This window comes from Coptis chinensis, chromosome 8 (genome assembly GCF_015680905.1).
Source record: "Coptis chinensis isolate HL-2020 chromosome 8, ASM1568090v1, whole genome shotgun sequence".
In the NCBI taxonomy this organism is placed as follows: domain Eukaryota; kingdom Viridiplantae; phylum Streptophyta; class Magnoliopsida; order Ranunculales; family Ranunculaceae; genus Coptis; species Coptis chinensis.
Genome location: NC_141463.1, coordinates 90,251,717 through 90,274,182, shown reverse-complemented (window position 1 = coordinate 90,274,182; position 22,466 = coordinate 90,251,717). Strand labels below are relative to the sequence as shown.

At 37.7% G+C, this 22,466-nt stretch overlaps 1 protein-coding gene and 1 pseudogene across 2 annotated transcripts; both read left to right on the top strand.

Annotated features, from left to right (window-relative positions):
• Nucleotides 1-513: 513 nt before the first annotated feature.
• On the top strand, nt 514-13,756 carry LOC147484224 (ABC transporter B family member 11-like; annotated as a pseudogene). The gene is made up of 14 exons (XR_015203997.1): nt 514-643; nt 1,185-1,573; nt 1,949-2,003; nt 2,094-2,269; nt 2,364-2,585; nt 2,722-2,960; nt 3,211-3,736; nt 3,984-4,257; nt 4,478-5,337; nt 5,683-5,949; nt 6,200-6,463; nt 6,594-6,887; nt 7,606-8,252; nt 13,674-13,756. The product of XR_015203997.1 is annotated as an ABC transporter B family member 11-like (transcript).
• Nucleotides 13,757-19,049: 5,293 nt separating this feature from the next.
• Nucleotides 19,050-20,061, top strand: LOC147484223 (uncharacterized). Its single transcript, XM_086578067.1, has 4 exons — nt 19,050-19,124; nt 19,219-19,377; nt 19,470-19,609; nt 19,684-20,061. The coding sequence occupies exons 2-3, from the start codon at nt 19,230-19,232 to the stop codon at nt 19,562-19,564; spliced, it is 243 nt and encodes an 80-aa protein (XP_086434193.1). The 5' UTR covers nt 19,050-19,124; nt 19,219-19,229; the 3' UTR covers nt 19,565-19,609; nt 19,684-20,061.
• The last annotated feature ends 2,405 nt before the right edge of the window (nt 20,062-22,466 follow it).

Below are 22,466 nucleotides of genomic sequence, written 5' to 3'. Positions count from 1 at the left end.
AAAATTTGAGTTTATGGTTGGACCCTCGGTTTAAGTTTAAACCGTGGTTGAACCGGCGAACCGGTTCAGCTCTAAACCGGATCACCCTTATATAATTTTTTTTTTTTTTTTTTTTTTTGAAGAATTGATAATGTGGGGAGTTGAACCTAACGCCTAAACAAGATAATCCAAACTCCAAACCAACATACTACTATGTATTTCTTGTATAATAAATTTATTTTGATATATAATACCAATTAATATTGAATTAAAACATATATTTATTCATTTTATTATTGTAATTATTAAAAAATTTGTTAAATAAACATCAATCGGTCCGACCGAGTCGAACCATGGTTGAACCATTTTAACAAAAAATCGGTTCGATCACCGGTTCGGTTTTCAAAACATTGGTATATATCATAACAGTTTATACTTTATACTTCAGAGTCCACCTTATAACCTTGCGCACCAAGCAAAGGCTGCTTTCATAGAAGGCCACATTTAGAAGAAAAAAACCATATGTTTCCAACTGTTTTTTTTCTTTTTTTGACTAAGAGTCTTTGGTTTCAGTCCCTTTATAAGCTCAAAACAAAGTACACAATCTACAGAACTTTTATATTCCCATAACTGTGTAAGCTGTAAATAACATTTTCATTACTTGGTGAGTTTCTGTTTTGTTTCTTTCTTATTATTTTCTGTTGTTTAGTACTGGTGATGATGAGTAAGTTTTCTTTCTTCCTAGTCTGGTCTCTCTATTGTTGAAAATGGATCTTGTAATCTTTGATGGCATTGTTAATGTGGGTGGGATATGACTACTGACAACATTTTATTGGGAAACTCATGTTCTGAGTGTAAAAACAGATCATGGATCCTCTTTTCTTTAGATTTCTAGGATGGGCAATGGAAGTTCTTTATGTTTCAATAGATTTTGGATTTTGTTTGTCTGTTCTTCTAACTTTTATTTTATTATTTTATTATTTTTGTTATAATTGGTTTCTCTAATTGGTTTTTGTTTGTTTTTATTTTTCATATATGCTTGACCACCCCTACTTTAAATTGTACATGTATATGTTGGGCGTTTTGAGAACTTGTACATGTACAAACAGTTTGATTAGTTTACTTCAGGCCCTTTTTCACTGTGTCAGTTTGCCCCTCTTTACAGATTCTCCCTTTTTATACTGATCCTGTTTTGCTTATTTCAGTTCTGTTTTGACTACAAAAGCACATTGAACATTGGAGTGGTAGGAACATGGCCGAAGAGAATGGCTTGGATGGTGATCTAAACAACCACCAAGCGACTGCATCAACAAGTAACTCGCCTGTACAAGGTGCAAATGGAGCCTCAGAAACGAAAGGCGCCCAGGAAAAATCAGAAAAGAGCAAGGAAGAAGAGAAGATTGATCAAAGTGTTCCATATTACAAGTTATTATCCTTCGCAGACTCAAAAGATGTTTTGCTCATGGTCATTGGCACAATTGCAGCTGTCGCCAATGGAGCGTCCATGCCTGTTATGACTATTCTCCTTGGAGATCTGATCAACGCGTTTGGACAAAATGCAAACAACACAGATACACTTCGTGTAGTTTCCAAGGTACTATATATGTTTTGCTGCAAAATGTTATTCACTTATTTTTAATTCTCGGTTTGAGCTTAATTTTGAGTTGAAGATACACAAAACCATGCGGAATGCAAAATCCAATACCATCTGAATTGCTTACTGTCTTTTCAAAGTAGACAAATATGTTTTATTCTATGGATTTGTCTGGTGGGTCTTGGTATCGTACGAGTCGCACTGTCCAGATTTTGAGTTGATGTTTATGAGATATATTTGTGTTCATTTCTCTAATTCAAGTACATGGTTATATCTGTTTTTTCTATATGTTTTTATAAAGAAATAAAGCAAACTCCCCTACTTTCTAATGCTGCCTTTCGATATAAAGATCATAACCTTGATTTTTGACTTCAGGTAGCTCTAAAATTTGTTTATTTGTCTATTGGAGCTGGTGTTGCATCATTCTTCCGTAAGTAGTTCTGGTTTCTTACTAACTGTTTTTATTCACGACGTCATTAAATGGTTGAAAACTAAACAAATCAAAGTTTGTCTTTGCCAGAGGTAGCATGCTGGATGGTCACAGGGGAGAGACAAGCTGCAAGAATAAGGAGTTTATACTTGAAAACTATACTGAGGCAAGATGTCGGTTTCTTTGATAAAGAAACAAACACGGGTGAAGTTGTTGGAAGGATGTCTGGTGACACTGTTCTTATTCAAGATGCCATTGGGGAGAAGGTATTATCTCAATTACCATTGATAAATTATCACCTTCAATTTATGCTTGAAAACTCCAAGATTTATAAATGACATGTTTATTCGCAAATTTCAGGTTGGGAAGTTCATACAGCTATTTTCAACATTCATAGGAGGATTTATAATAGCATTCGCCAAAGGGTGGCTCCTCACCCTTGTCATGTTGACCTCTATACCTCCTCTTGCGTTCTGTGGTGCACTCATGACCATTACTATATCCAAGATGGCATCTCGTGGACAAGTTGCTTACTCCCAAGCAGGGATTGTTGTCGAACAGACAATTGGCTCAATCAGGACTGTATGTATCAATTTCTTAGATATCAAAGTTTACTAATCATGATAGATACTTGAGCTAGAAGGGTCATCGCACTTCGAAAGCACTTTGCCATGTCTTTTGCTTCTGAGAAAGTAAGAATTTTTTTGTTTTGGTACAGGTTGCATCATTTACTGGGGAGAAGCATGCTGTTACCCAGTATGAAAAGTACCTAAACAAGGCTTACTTGGCTGGTGTACATGAGGGCCTAGCTAGTGGAGTAGGTCTTGGTTCAGTTATGTTAGTTATTTTTTGTAGCTATAGTTTGGCTGTGTGGTTTGGTGGAAAGATGATAATTGAAAAAGGCTATAATGGAGGAAATGTCATAATCATAATTTCTGCTGTGTTGAACGGGTCCATGTAAGTTACCGTTTGAATCTGCTGCAGTTTCCAAAAGTTCTTTTCCCTTGATAAAACTGTTAATCCCCATAATACATTTCACTCGATTTCTGAACTTTTCATGTTTATTTTTGTGGATGTTCTTGTAAGTCTTTATTTCCTTCCATTATGATAAGCATCCGTGATCTGTCAAAAGAAAAATATGAGCGTGCATGGGGAGCGTAAAAGACTAATCTTGTTAATAGTTTTCTCTACTTTTTCATGTTTTTAGGTCTCTGGGGCAGGCATCCCCATGCTTGGGTGCATTTGCCGCTGGACAAGCTGCCGCATATAAGATGTTAGAGACCATAAAGAGAAAACCAGAGATAGATTCTTATGACACCAGTGGGCACAAATCAGACGATATCCATGGAGATATCGAGTTAAGGGATGTTTCCTTCACTTATCCAGCTAGACCAGATGAGCAAATATTCAACGGATTCTCTCTCTTTATCCCTAGTGGTACAACATCCGCTTTGGTTGGACAGAGTGGAAGTGGAAAGTCAACAGTAATCAGTCTAATAGAGAGATTTTATGATCCCCAAGCTGGAGAAGTTCTTATAGATGGTGTAAATCTGAAGGACTTTCAACTGAGATGGATCAGAGGGAAAATTGGTCTTGTCAGCCAGGAACCTGTGCTATTTGCCTCAAGTATTAGAGATAACATTGCCTACGGGAAAGATGGTGCAACTGTTGAAGAAATTAAAGCTTCAACTGAGCTTGCTAATGCTTCCAAATTCATAGACAAACTGCCTCAGGTACCTTCTTTTAATAATTTTCTATTTCCATCTTCTTCCTTTCTTGGATGTACAGCTTCATGTTGTTTAACATATTTACGAAACTTGCCATTTTTTCTTTTAATACGCCCATTATAGTACGAAAAAAATCATGTAGTTTCTTTTGCTTCTTATAACCGAGATTTTAGCTAAATTTCAGCATGGCTTTCTATTTCTTCCTTAGTTTATTGAGATGCCAATTTTGCAATGCTATAAATTTCTTGTATAGGGACTGGACACCCTGGTGGGTGAGCATGGGACTCAGCTCTCTGGGGGGCAAAAACAGAGAATTGCCATAGCTAGAGCAATTCTCAAAAACCCACGAATTCTGCTTTTAGATGAAGCTACTAGTGCACTTGATGCAGAATCTGAGCACATTGTTCAGGAGGCATTGGATAGAATCATGGTCAATAGAACTACCGTAATTGTCGCCCATCGTTTAAGTACCGTGAGGAATGCTGATACTATTGCTGTCATTCATCGAGGAAAGATTGTTGAAAAAGGTAAGATTCATACATATACATGGCGCATGCATGTTAAATCAGTTTCGTAGGGGTAATTGTACTTATTGCCGGCCTTAATCTTATTGAGATAATAAAGTGACTACCTAGCTTGTTAATTTTTGTGCATGCATAAGTTAGTGAATAACATGTTAATAAGTATGTTCATGCTTGAGAAAGCGAAGAACAAGTTAATTAGTTGCCTTCCTTGTCAAATGGTCAGGTTCGCATTTGGACCTCCTATTGGATCCTGATGGAGCATACTGCCAGCTTATACGCTTACAAGAAATAGGCAGAAGTGAAGTGGATAAAGCAGAAAATGTAGAGTCAGGCCTAAATTCAAGCCAACACCACTCTATTGGACGATCAATAAGCCGAGGATCGTCAGGGGTTGGAAACAGTAGCCGCCACTCGTTTTCAGTCTCGTTTGGTCTTCCTACGGGGCATATTTGTGAAACTACAGCAGGTCTTGAATCCACTTCTCCAGCACCTATTGGACAGACACAGGAAGTTCCACTTCGTCGCCTTGCCACTCTCAACAAGCCAGAGATACCTGTTCTACTACTTGGTGTCATATCTGCAATGGTCAATGGAGTCATATTCCCGATATTTGGTGTACTGCTTTCGAGTGTGATTAAAACATTTTATGAGCCAGAAGACAAGCTTCGGAAAGACACTAGATTTTGGGCGTTTATGTTTATCATCCTTGGCGTGGCATCATTTGTTGCTGCACCAGCCACGGCATACTTCTTTGCTGTAGCTGGTTGTAGATTAATACAACGGATTCGATCCATGTGTTTCAGGACAGTGGTTCACATGGAGATCGACTGGTTCGATGAGCCTGAACATGCTAGCGGTGCAATTGGTGCCAAGCTCTCTGCAGATGCATCTACAGTGCGCAGTTTGGTTGGGGATGCACTAGCTCTTCTTGTTCAAAATGCAGCTACTGCCGTTTCTGGTTTGGTTATTGCTTTTGTGGCAAACTGGACATTGGCTCTCATCATTCTTGTCTTGATACCCCTTATAGGAGTCAGTGGATATGTCCAAATGAAGTTCATGAAAGGATTCAGTGCGGATGCAAAGGTTTGCTCTAATACTCAAACATCAGTTCCTTTAGCTTAAAGAAGAAAAGGACAGAACTGGTTGAATTTCCACCTCAAAAGTCAGTCTTACTGTTTCCACGAAGTGGGAAACATGCATCAACGGTGGTTGATATTATTATTTCGTCAAGTTTCATACTGAAAGAAGCAGTTTTACTATGACCAAAACCTATTTAGAGAATGGCAAAGCCGCCTCTTTTAAACATCTCAAACAACTAATTTGTGAATGTATATGAAAAACGGAAATGCTATATGGTCCTTCAAACCTTTATTTTATGCATATTTATATCATTAGTTTTTGGTGAAGATGGATAATCTACTTTTGCAGATGATGTACGAGGAAGCAAGTCAAGTTGCTAACGATGCAGTTGGGAGTATAAGGACAGTTGCTTCTTTTTGCGCTGAAGAGAAGGTGATGCAACTGTACAAAAAGAAGTGTGAAGGCCCAATGAAGACAGGGATAAGACAGGGGTTGATCAGTGGAATTGGATTTGGAATTTCCTTTTTCTTGTTGTTTAACGTCTATGCAACTAGTTTCTATGCCGGAGCCCGTCTTGTCGATGCTGGCAAAACAACATTTTCTGACGTATTCAGGGTAAGTTTGCTTCAAGGCTTCAATCTATTTTGAGTCACTCGTGAAGATATTTCAACCTCTATCGAGCTTTTCATTCTGATCCTTCAGTGGAAATTATTAACCGAGCTGAGGCATGTCACATGCACAACGAAAAAGAGTTAAGACCGACACAAAGAAAACCAGCCGGGCTATATACTCTAGTCTCTAGAGTCTAGACACAGGTTTCTGATTTGGTCGGCATCTAATCTGTTGCATCTTTCTGGTTTCACAGGTTTTCCTCGCTCTTACGATGACCGGTGTTGGGATTTCTCAGTCAAGCTCCCTTGCTGCTGATTCCAGTAAAGCCAAGACTTCCACTGCTTCTATATTTGGGATCCTCGACAGGAAATCAAAGATAGATTCAAGTGATGAGTCCGGAATGACAGTCGAAAATGTAAAGGGCGAAATTGAGCTTCAGCACATCAGTTTCAAGTATCCAACAAGGCCCGACATTCAGATTTTTAGGGACCTTAGCTTGGCTATTCATTCTGGCAAGGTAAACTCATGATAACCTATTGCAGATGGGGTTTAGTTCTCTATAATGCTTCATAAACTCTTATACACCGGTAAATGTTTTCGTCATAGTCAACTGCTTCTAGTTCATTGAAAAAATTGAAACTTATCAGACGGTTGCTCTGGTTGGAGAGAGTGGGAGTGGAAAATCGACAGTCATCTCGTTGCTGCAAAGATTTTACGACCCTGATTCAGGTCATATTACACTAGATGGCATAGAAATTCAGAAGTTTCAGTTAAGGTGGTTGAGGCTGCAGATGGGTCTGGTGAGCCAGGAACCTGTATTATTTAATGAGACAATCCGAGCCAACATTGCATACGGCAAGGAAGGAGATGCAACAGAGACAGAAATTTTAGCTGCAGCTGAACTAGCAAATGCACACAAGTTCATTAGTGGATTACAACAGGTTGGTACTTAAAAAGATTAAACTTTAGTCACCACTCTCAAATATTATGAGCTATCTAGTATGTTAAAATAGTAAGGTACCCTAGTACTGAGGAAATGGAAAGAATTTTTTTTTTAACACATGGCATCAGCTTAAAGCCTTAAACCTTGATAATCAACTAACTGGCTCGTAGTAATGGTAGCATACACTATAGTACAAAATATCAGGATATGAGTATTTATCGATATTCAATTTCTGGATGTGTATCGTGGATATATCCTCCTCTTTGGGGATATTTGACATTGTTTCACATGCAAATATAATGGATATATCCAAAATATCGACAAATATCGTGGATATTATAGATATTTCTTGATATATCATGATACATTATTTATATTTATTTGAAATCTAATGGTAAATATTAAATAAAATTGTTATATACACAAAATATCGCCAAATATTTCCAAATATCGCCAAATATCGTCAAAATATCAATCGTATATATCTCTGAACATATCGTGATATTTATATATCTTTCTCTGAAATCTGGATAAATATTTCCAAATATCACGATATATCGGGATATTTTGTACTATGGCATACACTACATGAATATAGGAAGGAAGAACGTGGGGAAACATAGAGAACGACATGTATTTATTTGTTTGAGAAAATTGCTATTAGGAAATTAATGAATCAATAATGTTAATTTTTCTTTTTATTTGTAAATCTGAAGGGGTATGATACAGTATGGTTGGAGAGGTATTCAAATATCGAGGGCGTATAACGCGTGTGGCAATTGCACGTGCTATGGTTAAAGCTCCCAAGATATTACTACTAGATGAAGCAACAAGTGCACTTGATGCAGAGTCTGAACGAGTGGTTCAAGATGCTTTGGACAAAGTCATGGTGAACCGGACTACTGTTGTGGTAGCCCACCAATTATCGACAATAAAAAATGCAGATGTAATCGCAGTTGTTAAAAATGGAGTTATCGCTGAGAATGGAAGGCACAATGATTTGATTAATGTCAAGGATGGAGTTTATGCTTCATTGGTAGCGCTTCACACAAGTGCTTCATGATGAGGTTGCTGTTGTCAGCAGATAAAAGAAAACAATAGAAGACAAGGACAGAATAACAAGTAATAACCAAGGCGCGGATTAGGCTGTCTTTAAGGAAAGATTTCGCCCCTCCAATGGTGCGAGAAAGGCAACGGTGGCGTCTTTTCTCCACGAGATTCAATGGTTAATAGCAGCCTGACTTTGTACTAGAACAGACTACCCTCTAGAACAACAATATAACTCTCTCTGGCGACTGACAGTAAGAATAGAAGAAGAAGAAGAATAAGACAAGTACTGGTTTCTGTATAGGGTGGATAGAAGGTTGTCGATTTCTGTAATCTCTATGCGTCTGGTCTATAAAGGATTTTCTAGTGTCTCGAGTTCTAACTCCTATCTCTCTCTACGTCTGTGTTCTCACCCTCTATGGACACATCAGTGTTTATATAGAGGTATGATCGGTTACCAGATGGGAGAAGGACACCTCTCAAAGTCGGTTTCACAAAACCAACTCGAAGTAGAACTCTAGCCGAAACTTGCTGCAAAAGCAAAACAAGTTTAGACTATTGGTAAGCCACTACCCACTAGACAATAAGCCCAATCCCAACCCGCCACCCGACTTCGGTCTTCGGGCGGCGCCGCTGGCGTGGCTTTAAGGTGAGTCCTCCCTCCTAACACAAAAGCCTTTGTACCCTAAGGGCATGCCCTTATGATGGAGGGATTTCTCATATACCTCACTTGCTAGTGGTGGTTCACCAATGTGGGACTAAACACAATGCACTAAAGTGGAGAGAACACACATAATTCATCTCCTCCATTTTGCACACACACACACAAGTATTTTGAAATACTCTTGGAGATTCCAACAATCCCCCACTATTTCAAAATACTAATAGTCCCCCACTATTTTGGAATAGGATATTACAAAAGAAAAGGGTTAACGAAATGCCAGAGAGAATCGAAAAAACAATGCATAAGATACTGGTGCTTTTCGGGCTTGAACCAGTCATAGGGTAACATGTTTTATAATACGTGAAAGTGGTGGATTAAAAAATCTTTGAACCAACATTCCCTTGTAGTAAAATAGAGCACATGCACCCACATTGTTCTTTCATTATATGCCTCGCTTCATGGTGTTGCGCTTTTTGTCCCATACGCTTTGGTTCCATGAATGCTCTGAGTACTTGCCTGAATACTCATAAGAACCGACCCAGTTCTACATTCATGTAAGTGGATATCCATCAAGTGTACAGAGCAGTTAGAATACACTATCTCAAAAAAAAATAATGGACTATGGATTCCATTAAGAGTAAGATAACTCATCCTTTCTCATTGCAATACAAGTTATACAAAGTATACAATAATGCTATCTAGTCATAGGGTGGGACGTCTCAAAGAAAAGACAATAGCATACCAGAGCGACAAGGTGACTTGTTTTTCCCTTTGAACCTACTTCATGGGATCTCCAATCACATAGGTGGGGTTGCCGTCAGTGTCACCCTCTATCTAAGGCAAAAGTCCCATCCCCCTCGACATATCAGCCACTTGTCTCCTGTTAAGCGGTTTTGTCAGAGGATCGGCCAAATTTAACTCTGACCTCACATAATCTAGAGCCACAACTCCAGATTCCAAAGAAATTTGCTTTATAGACCGTAGTCTCGCATTTAATATGCCTCTGCTTTTCCATTATACAATTTGCTCTTTGCCTTTGCTATCGCGGCCTGACAATCATAATGCATAGGTACAGCTGGAGGCGGTTTTGTACCAATAGGAAGATCTGCCAAGAGGTTTCTAAGCCACTCAGCCTCAGCACTTGCTTTATCTAAAGCAATAAGCTCGGACTCCATGGTTGAACGAGCTATCAAGGTCTATTTAGAAGATTTCCAAGCGACTGCACCTCCACCTAGAGTGAAAATATAACCACTAGTGGACTTGATATCATGAGAATCAGATATCCAGTTTGCATCACAATAACCCTCTATTACAGGTGGAGTTTGTCTAAACCGTATGCCGTAATTCATTGTTCCTCTCAAGTACTTAGCTAGTCTCTCTAATGCACTCCAATGTTCCCTGGCTAGACAACGATGAGTATCCGCTTAACCCGCGAACTACATATAGCAATGTCGGTCCAAAGGCAATTCATCAAGTACATGAGACTACCAATAATTTGGGCATATCTAGACTTAAGGACACCATGTTGAGCATTTTATGAAGTTCACTATTTGCCTCATAAGGTGTAAACCATACGCCTTTACTATCATAAAAGTTAAACTTCTTCAAAAACTTCTCAACATAATGCTCTTGTGAAAGCGTATAGCCATCATCATTTTCGATGATTTTGATTCCAAGAATCACATCGGCTTCCCAAATCCTTCATTTCAAATTGGGAGGATAAAACATCTTGGTGTTTCTCACAACATCAAGGCTAGGACTCATGATTAACATGTCATCCACATATAGACGGATAATCACATATGTATTCACATCAAAAGATTTAAAGTAAATACATTTATCAAAGATCATTTATGTGATATCCATTAGACATCATGACAACATCAAACTTTTCATGCCATTGTTTTGGCTTGTTTTAACCCATATAAAGACTTAACTAACTTGCATACCTTATGCTCATTCTCCGGTACTATCGTACCCTCGAAGTACATCATCATATATATTTCTTCATCAAGATCACCATTCAAAAATGTAGTTTTTACATCCATTTGATGAATAAATAAATTATGAATAGCAGCTAGAGTCATAGAACTCTTATTGAAGAAATCCTAGTTCACGAGGAGCATAAGTATCAAAATAGTCAATGCCTTTTTCTCGAGAATCCCTTGACTACAAGTCTAGCCTTGTATTTCTCAATGGAACCATCTAGTTTCAATTTCTTTTTGAAGATCCACTTGTAACGTATAGGTTTCGCCTCAGGAGGTAGATCAACTATCTCCCATGTGTGATTAGCTATAATCGAATCTAGTTCGGAGTGTATAGCATCCTTCCATAAAGGTGCATCTCGAGAACTGATTGCCTCATTATACGTCACGGGATCATCATCAAGAAGAAATGTGTAAAAGTCATCACCAAAATTGGTGGATTTTCTGTCTCTTTTACTCTTCCGAATTTCTTGTTCAGAAATTTCAGGATATGTTGATTGTTGTTCACTAGGAGCAACCAACCTTTCAATGCCAATTTTCAAAGAAAACAAAATCTCAAAGAAATCAGCATTTTTACTCTCTATAATAGTGTTAGCATCGACAAAGTTATTATCAGATTTGACTACTAAAAATCTATATGCAGCACTATTATGAGCATAACCAATGAACATACAATCAACAGTTCTAGGTCCCAATTTTTCTCTTTTTAGGTTCGTTCACAAGAACCTTTTGCAAACCCCCCACATTTTGAAGTATGTCGGGTTAGGTACATGACCTTTCCATAACTCATATGGTGTCTTATTCCCCTGCTTTTCTTGTTGGGTATCATATTACGTATATGGCAAGCGGATAGGATTGCTTCCCCACAAGTTTAGGGGAAGCTCGAGAACTTACAAGCATAGCATTCATCATCTCTTTTAGTGTTTTCTGTTTTTCCGTTCGGCTACTCCATTAGACTCAGGATAGTATGGTGGAGTAGTCTCATGAATAATGCCATTCTTGTCACAAAAGTCCTGGAAGGGGTTAGGCACGATACTCTGTCGGACGAAGTCTTTTAATCTTTAATTAAAAATTTGGTTTTCAACTTTAGCTTTGTACTTGAGAAACATCTCACCTGCCATGCTTGTTTCTAAGTAAATATATCATATTGTACCTAGAGAAGTCATCTATGAATGTAATATAATAAAACTTCCCCTAGACATGGTACTTACGAATTCACCCAAATCCATTATGAATAAGAGTTAGTAATCCAGTTTTATCTCTAGAAACAGATTCTGCGGGGTTCTTCATGGCTTTTTAGTCTCGGCCACATATCTCACATTTATCATTAGAAAAATCCGAAATATCGGACAATAAACCACATGCTTTCATCCTTTTCATATCTTGAACATTCACATGTCCTAGTCTACCATGCCATATATTAAAAGAGTCAAGCAAGTAAGCGTAGCGATTCATTTTTATTAATAATAATGTTGTCAAGTACATTCAACATGAAAAGACCACATTATTACAATAACCTTTACCAACAAAACCCTCATTCTTTGTTTGTCGGAACAAACTTGTCACTCTCAAAGTCACCTTGGCCGCCTTTTTTCCCAAGAAGGACCGTAAATCAGATTACGGCCGAATCTCGGGAACATGAAGAACATTACTAAGTGAAAGGGTTTTCCCGAAGTTAACTTTAGAAGAATCTTGCCCTGTTCCTGCAGCGAACAGAATAGACCTAGAGTCACCCATATAGACATTTTCATCTTTCACTAGTATGTAGTCCGAGAAGGCTTCAACATCACCACGAGACATGGCGGGTGGCACGAGGAATCTAGTACCCGAGTTTCTTCCCCAAAGGCCATAAACACTTGTGACACCACGGCATCAATAATATCATCTCCACCAACTAGATTAGCATTGGGAGGATCATCGGTGTCTTTCTTGTTATGCGCGACCGAAAAGCCCTATGTCGGGTTTACCACAAACATAACAATTTCCATTGTCAGTACCACTCCTTTTAAAATAAGTGCCTTTGACCTTAAAATTCTTATTTTTGTTGTACTTCTGCTTTTTAGAGGTTTTGTTAGATTTGCTGGGATTACCTTCAATGATATTGGCTTTGACAACACCTCATCCCGAGTCTTGTTCTTTTCCTCTATGTGAATGTGAATGATCACATCCTCAAGGGTCATCTGCTTGCGCTTATGCTTCATACTCTTTTTATAGTGTTTCCAAGACTCGGGGAGTTTCTCAATCAAACATCCTGCAACAAAGGATTCGGGTAAATTAATACCCTCAGTTCTCAAATCATTGATCATGGATTTGAGACGTTACATCTCTATCCTCTCTCATATGGAACTTTAGAAAAGTCCCAATAGCATATTCCGAAAATACCCGGATCCTCTATTATGTATTTCTTGTTCAAACTCTCCCATATAGCATGTGCATTCTTATTTGAACAATAAATATCAAAAATTTCATTGGACAAGGTACTCAAAATAGCATGACGACATACCTTATTCCCATTGAGCCAAGCGGCTTGATTTCTTTTCAAATCATTAGAACCCATGGGTCTTTGTATCGATGAGATACTTTGCATAGTTGAGTACATCTAGAACTGTGAACACCCTTTCTCTCCATCGCCAAGTGTGAACCGTTGAAGGATTCAATCTTTGACACATTGGGTAAATTTCGCGAGCATTAGGTAGAGTGCGGCATCTCATGTAGGCGAAGTAACTTCCATGACTCGAGGTGGTTTCTTTGATCGGGCGTGGTGTCAACAGTGTAGACATCTTGTTCTTTCCTTAAGATTGTTGTCGGCCAGATAAAAGAAAACAATAGAAGACAAGAACGACGAATAACGAGTAATAACCAAAGGCGCGGATTAGAACGTCCTTAAGGAAAGATTTAAGCCCCCTTCCAATGGTGCGAGAAAGGCAATGGCGTCTTCCTCCACGAGGATTCAATTGTTAACAGCAGCCTGACTTTGCACTAGAACAGACTACCCTCTAGAACATCAATATAACTCTCTCTAACGGCTGACAGTAAGAATAGAAGAAGAATAATAAGACAAGTACTGGTTTCTGTATAGGGTGGATAGAAGGTTGTCGATTTCTGTAATCTTTATGCGTCTGGTCTGTAAAGGATTTTCTGGTGTCTCGAGTTCTAACTCCTATCTCTCTCTACGTCTGTGTTCTCACCCTCTATGGACACATCAGTGTTTATATAGAGGTATGATCGGTTACCAGATTGGAGAAGGACACCTCTCAAAGTCGGTTTCACAAAACCAACTCGAAGTAGAACTCTAGCCGAAACTTGCTACAAAAGTAAAACAAGTTTAGACTATTGGTAAGCTACTAGACAATAAGCCCAAGCCCGAACCGACGCGACTCGGGCGGGCGCGCGTGTGTGGCTTTGGGTGAGTCCTCTCTCCTAACACAAAAGCCTTTGTACCCTAAGGGCACGCCCTTATGATGGAGGGATTTCTCATATACCTCACTTGCTAGTGGTGGTTCACCAATGTAGGACTAAACACAATGCACTAAAGTGGAGAGAACACACATAGTTCATCTCCTCCACTTTGCACACACACACAAGTATTTTGAAATACTCTTGGAGATTCCAACAGTTGCAATTTTAATTTTGATATGCATTTTTTCCGACAAATTATTTTTTTTGTTTTTCGGTGTACATTACCATCGACTTTACCCTTACTTTGGATTTGTATACGAAAGGCAGTGTAATTTTCTAATGAATACAAAAGAGCATTGAAGAGAAAAACGTTTCCGCTTTATTTTGTTGAGGAACTCAGAAACTTCATTAAGTTTCTTCGTCTATTTAACCAGGGTTGGCAACTTCTTATAGTAATATATGTATAGCTCAACTCAAAACAATTAACAATCCAACATAAGATCAACTCTTTAAATGATCCGAACATCTTCTACCCACAATATTCTCAGAGAGCAAGGCAGAGGAGAGGAGGCAAGATGCTTAGATAGTATGAAACTGAATTATTATTCTTCTCGGCATTCACTACAGAATGCAGGCAATGGCTATAGTACGGCAAAGAAGAAACAGAGCGGTACCTAAGTTATCTCTGCCAACCGGAAGTTATTGTCAACCCATGAGGCTTGGGGCTTGCAGTTCATTCCGGCAAATCTCCGAGTCCAGTGCAAAGTCCATATCACTTGAGCAACAGGTTAGATAGCATTCTCACTGTCGCCACCAACGAAAAATATTCTTTTACCGTATGGAAGATTGATAACTTGGCATGCAATTAAGCTCCTAACTGCTTATGATGTCTGATGCAAGCATGAAGAGACAGTTGATCAAGTGTATAAATTGGTTGGACCCCTAGAATAATGTACTATCCACTGCACCCAGTATCTGACCCTCGCATACACCTAAGGGATCTACCCCAACCAACACGAAGAATTTAGAATCTAGAAAACTCAGAAGAAAAAAACAAAAAAGAAAAACACACAGATATACGTGGTTATGCAATTGCCTTAATCCACAAGCGCACCACAATTCACTATTATCAAGAAATAGTTACAAACACTAATATATCTATCTCAATCAATCTCACACAAAATAGCTCACCTAATTTGTAATCTATGCTCTCAAGTTTTTCTTTAATGTGTGATTATAAAACTCTAAGGATGGGGTTCTATTTATAAACTCCCATCTAATATCTAATACAAGTCCTAAAGCAAAAAGAAAACTAAAACTCATTGAGATAAGGATCATGTGTAGTAGTTGGTTATGATAACCAACTCCACTTATAGAGTCCTAATACATAACCAAATCCATAAACTAATGGTTATCAAAACCAAAACCGATTTGGATAAGGTTTTATGTGCTGGGGGTTGGAATCAAACTCCAATAACATAACAATCTCCCACTTGGAGACTGATAAACAAAGTAACTGTACTCCTTGTATAACTGGTGCATCATGGTGTGCTTCAACAACGATCCTCAAGCTAGAAGACCAACCGAAGCTGAACGGAGCTTCAGTTTCTCAATAGTCACTGGTTTAGTCAATATATCAGCTGGATTCCAACTTCCTTGAATTTTCTCAAGTACTATTACTTCATCTTCCAGAAGCGACTTGATGAAATGGTAGCGTATATCAATATGCTTAGTCCTCGAATGGAATGCTGAATTCTTTGCTAGATGTATTGCACTTTGACTGTCACAATGCAACATATTTTCTTCTTGTATCAAGCCTAACTCTTCTAATAAGCTTTGGAGCCATATCATCTCTTTGCTAGCCTCAGTGACTGCAACATACTCTGCTTCTGTAGTAGACAAAGCAACTATCTTATGTAATTGTGAAACCCAACTAACAACTGTTGCACCCATAGTAAACACATAACCAGTGGTGCTCCTCCTGCGATCAATATCTCCTACAAAATCTACATCAACATAACATTGCAGTCTTATATCATCTTACATTCTGCAAACCAATGGATGTAAGATACCCAACCAATGCAAAAGAAAACTTTCTTCTAAAAGACAATTTGCAGAAGACTAGTTGCTGAACTTTAACCTATATGGATATAGACAGTTAGCACTCTCTATCATTTGTTAAAAGCTTTTTAATTACCTATATGGAGGTACTCTTCATTCTAAGATAATGAGTCCCATTAGAAATAGTATAGTTTATACAATTAGCTTAATTCTTTTTGCCAATGACATCTATTATCTAGTTATAAAGATATTTGAAATATATGGATCTTATATTCCTATCGTCTTTCTTTGCTTAGTTATCAAAACTTATATACTTGGATTAGAGATGTTAAGTAATTCCAAACTGATATTAGGTATGTTTCTTGGCATTAATATATTTACTTGGGAGATTAATAAAAGAAGATTGGTTTTTTTATTGTATCTGGGAGAGAGTTTGTAAATCTTCTCCAATTGTAATGAGTCTCCCAGTAGCAAACTATACTTACTGATTTAGCTAGCAATCTTCATAATATCAGTAAAAGACATGTCATTACCATACTGTAAGACTCACACAATTAGTTGCGAGTAGGTGGATCATAACATCAGTGACATAGAACATTGTTGTTAATGCCTACAAATCTCGACTACTTATAAGGGGCGTGGGTGAGTGAGCCGATGGAGCTGTCCATCAGTTCTAATAAGTGTTGCTTTTATTGACATGTCTTATGTTAGCCAAGTACAAGCAATTTGAGCCACAAAAAAATCATAACAAAAGTCAATACAAAAGTCTATATTTTTTTATGTTTTGTTGTAGAGAGACAAAGAGACCCTACCACTAAACCATGGTACACGTAAAATATTGGTTGTTTTTGTTTTTGGATGAAAACATGGTGGGCCTGGGGCCAAAATCATAAACACAAATGATTACCACCACATGCACAGCACGTGTATATTTGCTAGTATAATTATAGTGTGCCCACATGTGACCAGTTGAAAGTTTATGGGTTCTCTTGCTTTGAAGAGCATTATTGAACCCTACGTACACATAAAAAAGGAAATTATATAGTGGAAAAGATAGAATATAGCATCTCCTATTTGAAAAAAAAAATTGTTCTTTGTTTGTAACTATCAGGGGAAGTTTCAAGGAATTTTCTTATTGCCCATCTTTAGGAAAGACTTGTATGTCAATATATATATATATATATATATGGGGCTGGCTAACTTGACAGCTTAAAATGACAGCCCATCTTAACAGCTCATCACATCCATTCGATTATACCCGATCTAACGTCCAGATCTTGCACTAATTTCACAAAGCAAATATGAGAGGGTACAATAGTCATTTTATTTTTCTTTCACAAATTAGATTAGAAAATTGGATAAAAACTAACGCCTCTTTCTTCTTCCTCATCCTTTTTCTCTCTCACTTTCTGGGGACACCCACCACTAAGTTTTTCGGAGAAACCCACTACCACGTTTTTCAAGTGAAAACTCTCAATGCGGAAACTTCAATGGAACCGGTTAACCCACAATCAAATCTTAAGAATCAAAATAAAAATATAATTAAAATTGAATCCTTGAAACCCAACTCAATCAAGTTTGAAGAACTCATTTGAAAATTGATTACCTCCTCAACAACAATAGAATCAAAGAGATACAAAAACTCACCAAGATTCTCAACTCAACCATCCATATCTTTAATTCCTTCCAATGGTTTACGTAAAAAAAGGTGTCATAACTATATAAGGTATTTCTTTATCAATGATTGATGGAAGTCAAAGAATTCACTTCAACAGATAACCGATCACCCACTTCATATTTATGAGGATAACTCGAAGGTAAATTATACTCATCTCCAAATTGAAGAATTATACACAAATCAATACCCAACTATGAAATTTTATATGAGATGATGGCTTCATTAGGAGGAAGAAGAATGGGGTCGTGGATTTTTGTGGATCTATTTTTTTTTGTGAATAGAAAGTCAAATGACCATTGTACCTATCTTATTTGGGGTATGAACAATCACCGCTCATACCCAATACGATATATTATGAGCTTTCATTGTTAAATACATATTTGGGGTATGAACAATCAATGTTAATACCTCACTACATAAGCTATGTACAATACTATATAACGAGAAAGTTTATATCACGACAATGTATAAAAGGTTGCGTTACTGCGTGTGGAAGACTACCAAAATGGTTAGATCTAATCTCGATCCGCCCGATCTAAAATAAATTAGATGATCTAATCTCAACCGTTTACCAAAACAAAAATAAAGATGATATTATTATCGGGAAAAATCACTCCTCTCAATTTTACAAAACAAGGGGGTATCTCAAATTAACCATTCTTTGTTCATACCACGGTCATGAAAGCTATGAACATTTTTTGTTCATATCCGCATTGAACTATGAGCGATTGAGTGTTAAATAGTCCATCTTGTGCGTATTATAAACAATCAATGTTCATAGTCATGAGCTATGAATATTCTTTGTCATACTACATTGGACTATGAACAATGATTGTTCATAAGACGTATGCGTCTGATATGGACTATGACACTCATTGTTGTTAATATGTTCATATTCATGCTTCATGGTATGGGTATGAACAATGATTGTTCATAATACGCATGATTGGGCGTGCCGAGGAAGGTGGTGCCCACAACAAAGCTATGGGTTATGCTTATTTTGACATTTCCAATCAAATATGGACGCGTTCATGTCTTTCCGACTTTGTTACCTTTTTCCGGTTTATTGGCGTATGTCAACCCGTTGACATACACATCATATGCCAACTTCATTGACATCATTGGCAAAGCGTATTGCATCAACTATGAACATTTGAATGTTCAGTAGTCAATAAAATATGAACATTCAATGTTCATAACCCACTGTAAGTATGAAACACTGAATGTTCATAGTCCAACAAGAGTATGAACATTAACCCGGTCCACAGTCCACACTATAGTTTCTCGAAAGTTTGAAATTCCGAGACATTTTGATTTAGCATTTGAAACATCGGTCGAATTCCGAAAAGGATTATAAGTCTTTCTTTCTTGTTCTGTCTCCGGCGCTGGTGGAAGAAAAGGGTAACAAAAAAAAAAGGGTTTACTATTATTAATAATAAAGTGATTTTAGTATTAATTATCTTTGTAGTGATTCATAATTGACTACTGTTGGCAGGGAATAATAATATGTCAGGATATGAGAATGCTGTTGGAGGAAAGCTCAAGTTGAAAGGAAAAGCGTTGAATGTCAAGGCAGGTGGCCTCGAGAAGAAAAAGAAACACAAGAAGCATTACGATCGAACATCAGCACTCAAAGAAATTGATCTCTCAACAGGTTGCTTGTCTCATGTTCATGTGTGCTAAATTTTCTAATTTGGATTTTTTTATTTAGTTATTTATTTAAACAACAATATCACCATCTGGCAGCTTTGTCTGCATATATCAAGTTAGGCCATTGGGTTTCGCTTTGGAAGTTTGAGATCACGCGCCTTATATCAAAGATCTTATCATGTTTTCCATAAGTGAGAATGGTCAGCCCCCTTCCCCAATTGGTTCTGTAGTTGGAGGTAAAGCACATTGTCTTTGTTTTAAACTCGTAGGCACATTTTAGATCATTATTAAACTTCACCTGTTTCTACAGCCAAGCAGCGAGCGGAGTTGGTGGAATGGTTGAATGATATAGTTCCCAATTTAAGCCTTCCAGTTGAAGCTTCAGACGAAGAAGTGAGGTCTTGCTTGTTAGATGGTTCTGTCTTTTGTAGCATCTTGAGCCGACTGAATCCGACACGAGTAGAAGAGGTTGTGACTACTTGTTTGATGCTATACTCAAGTAACTGATTGCATTGAATCCAGAATTTGCTATTGACATCGGGATTCTCAGTTTGATAGGTTTTCTTTTTTGTAGGATGGAACCTGTGATAATTCATCTGAATCGCGATTGTGTACTGTTAAACTTAAAGCTTTGTTATCAGCAATGTAAAAAATAATTCAATGCTATGCTATTGTTTATATGGGTTCATTCATTATTGTTGTATTTGAATGCCAATTGGATACAGAAACAGTTCTTTGTGGACTATGAACAATTTGTGGACTATGAACAAAGAATGTTAAGTAGCTTCATATTTATGAACAATCAATGTTCGTAGTCCGATTGTTCATAGTCACAAAGCCCACAATCAAAATACTGATATGCAGACAAAGAAATTCCTAACATTCTCAAAATACTGATATGCAGACAAAGCTGCTCCATCAGGAACAACAATCGAATCACTCGGACTTTCTACAACCTAGGATCAATTTTGCCTCATACCATTTTTCTAGTATCAATTATCCAACATAAAAAAAAAAAATGAAATCATTGGTGTAAGCTCCCAAAAATTGGATAGTTTTATAATTCTTACAATTAGAAAAAAACCCCAAAAACAAGGCGGTAAGAACATAACCAACGGTCCTTCCACACTCAACAAGCATGTCATTCCACACTCTTGTTTTAATTTTTCCTGGACAATTTCTCGAGTCGTGCTTAGCAATCTTATTACAAGATTTACACATTCTTCCCCGATTCTCTAAGGCTTCCTCCACAGGGCCTTTCATTCTCTCCATTTTCTTCTTCCTCCCTTCGTTTGAGAAATGTTGGGATTTAAAACCAAGAGCTGAAAAGAAGATTTAAGAGTTAAAATCAAATAGGATTTTTATCATTGCAAAGATAAAAAAAACAAACTAAATAAATTACCTGTGAGGTATCAACTATAGGCTCTTCAACTGGAGGTGCTTCATTATTCATTGCATCCGTTTTGTTAATAGTTTCCTTGAGCTCCGAAACTCCAATAGACATTTCACTCATCTTCTGAATAAAATATGCATATGTCTCAACACTAGTTGATGCATCATAAGCCAATTGAGTAGCAACCTTGATACAATGGGCAACTCTTAATGGCTCATGGTCTTCATGACCGGCCACTAGTCCACCATCAAACACCGCTCTGTATGTGTTTGCCTTTTGCGTCCACCGTTTCAAAATAAAATGATCCGAATCTCTTGATGTCATAACGCCGAAAAGCTTTAAAATGTGAGCACAAAGTAATCCTTCAACTGAAAATTCTTACATTCACATTCACCCTCCAAAGTTCCTCTATTAAAAGTCACTTTCCAAATTGAAGTTTGCTTAATGTCTCTTTTGTCTTCACCGTATAAATTTACGTTCCATGTATGTCTATCTCTTCTCCAACAATTCTATACTTCATCTTAGCCTTTTCTAAATGTTTCTTGAATTTATTGAAAGCACTAATGGTATAAACTTTACTTGCATGCTTGAGGAGGAAGCATCCTTAGCCACAATCACGAGAAGTATGTTCGGTCACGATAATCGATTCCCTTTCATTCACGGCTATCGATTCCAAAGACCTCTCATTACCATGGACAAATTCCATAAGTGTAGTCGTCGAACTAACGAATTGATCATAATGAGAATTCATTGATTCACTTCAAATGTATGCATACCAAAAAAAAATGTCATTGTGATAAGCCGGAACCCAAGGCGATACGGTTTTATATATTTACGTCAACCAAGTATTTTCGGTCAAGTTATACTTCAACAATAGTCTGGACCACCTGCTTTCAAAATCAACAATCCTATATGACTTCCAAATAATATATGTAAGCTCACGAACACAAAGCATCGAGCCTATGGTAGACAAATGACAACTTCTCTCGAAAATTTCTGCATAATGTGCCAAAGACAAAATCGATGTCGAATAGTAGGGAAAACTCTTCTAAGCTATTGCGATCATCGCTAAATCTTGGTCAAGAAGTAAGTATTGAAGTTGGTGGATCTACCACCCATAGCTGCAAAGCCATGTCCGAAACAACCACACAAATGTCTCTTCTCATCTCATCAAGTAGCAAGGCACAACCAAACTGAATGGACTGCATGTGGTGGTTGACTCCAGTAAAAGGGGCAAATGGCATACCGTAAACATTAGTTCTATATGTTGTATCAAAAGATACGACATCCCCAAAGTACTCATATTGGACCGCGGGACCTTCCATCAACCCAAAAGAAATTTACTACTACACCTTTTGTATCTAATTGAACGGCATAGTAGAACTGAGGATTTTCAGCACTCTTCTGCCTAAAATAGTGAAGCACGGCTGTTGCATCATTATCTTTAGGCATTTTTCTCGTCAAACCATAATGGTGGTTCCAACAATGCTTTCTCCGAAACCCAATCTCATCCCCATGGAAAACGCCCGCCACTTTCCCTACGGGTATACCGTTGTCATGAAAAACCTCTCACAAACTCTTTGCGGCTTTCGGGGCATATTTTTGTTACCTTTCATATATTGTCTCTTTGATGGAGTGACGAAACCATGGCTATGACAATTTTCAGCCAAACTCACATCATATATATCTTCAAGTTTTCT

What these genes read in the sequence shown, in the direction of transcription:
- LOC147484223 (XM_086578067.1), top strand. Translation starts at nt 19,230, where the DNA reads ATGTCAGGATATGAGAATGCTGTTGGAGGAAAGCTCAAGTTGAAAGGA. An exon ending in AGAAATTGATCTCTCAACAG is followed by an intron (nt 19,378 to 19,469) that starts GTTGCTTGTCTC and finishes ACCATCTGGCAG; the next exon opens with CTTTGTCTGCATATATCAAG.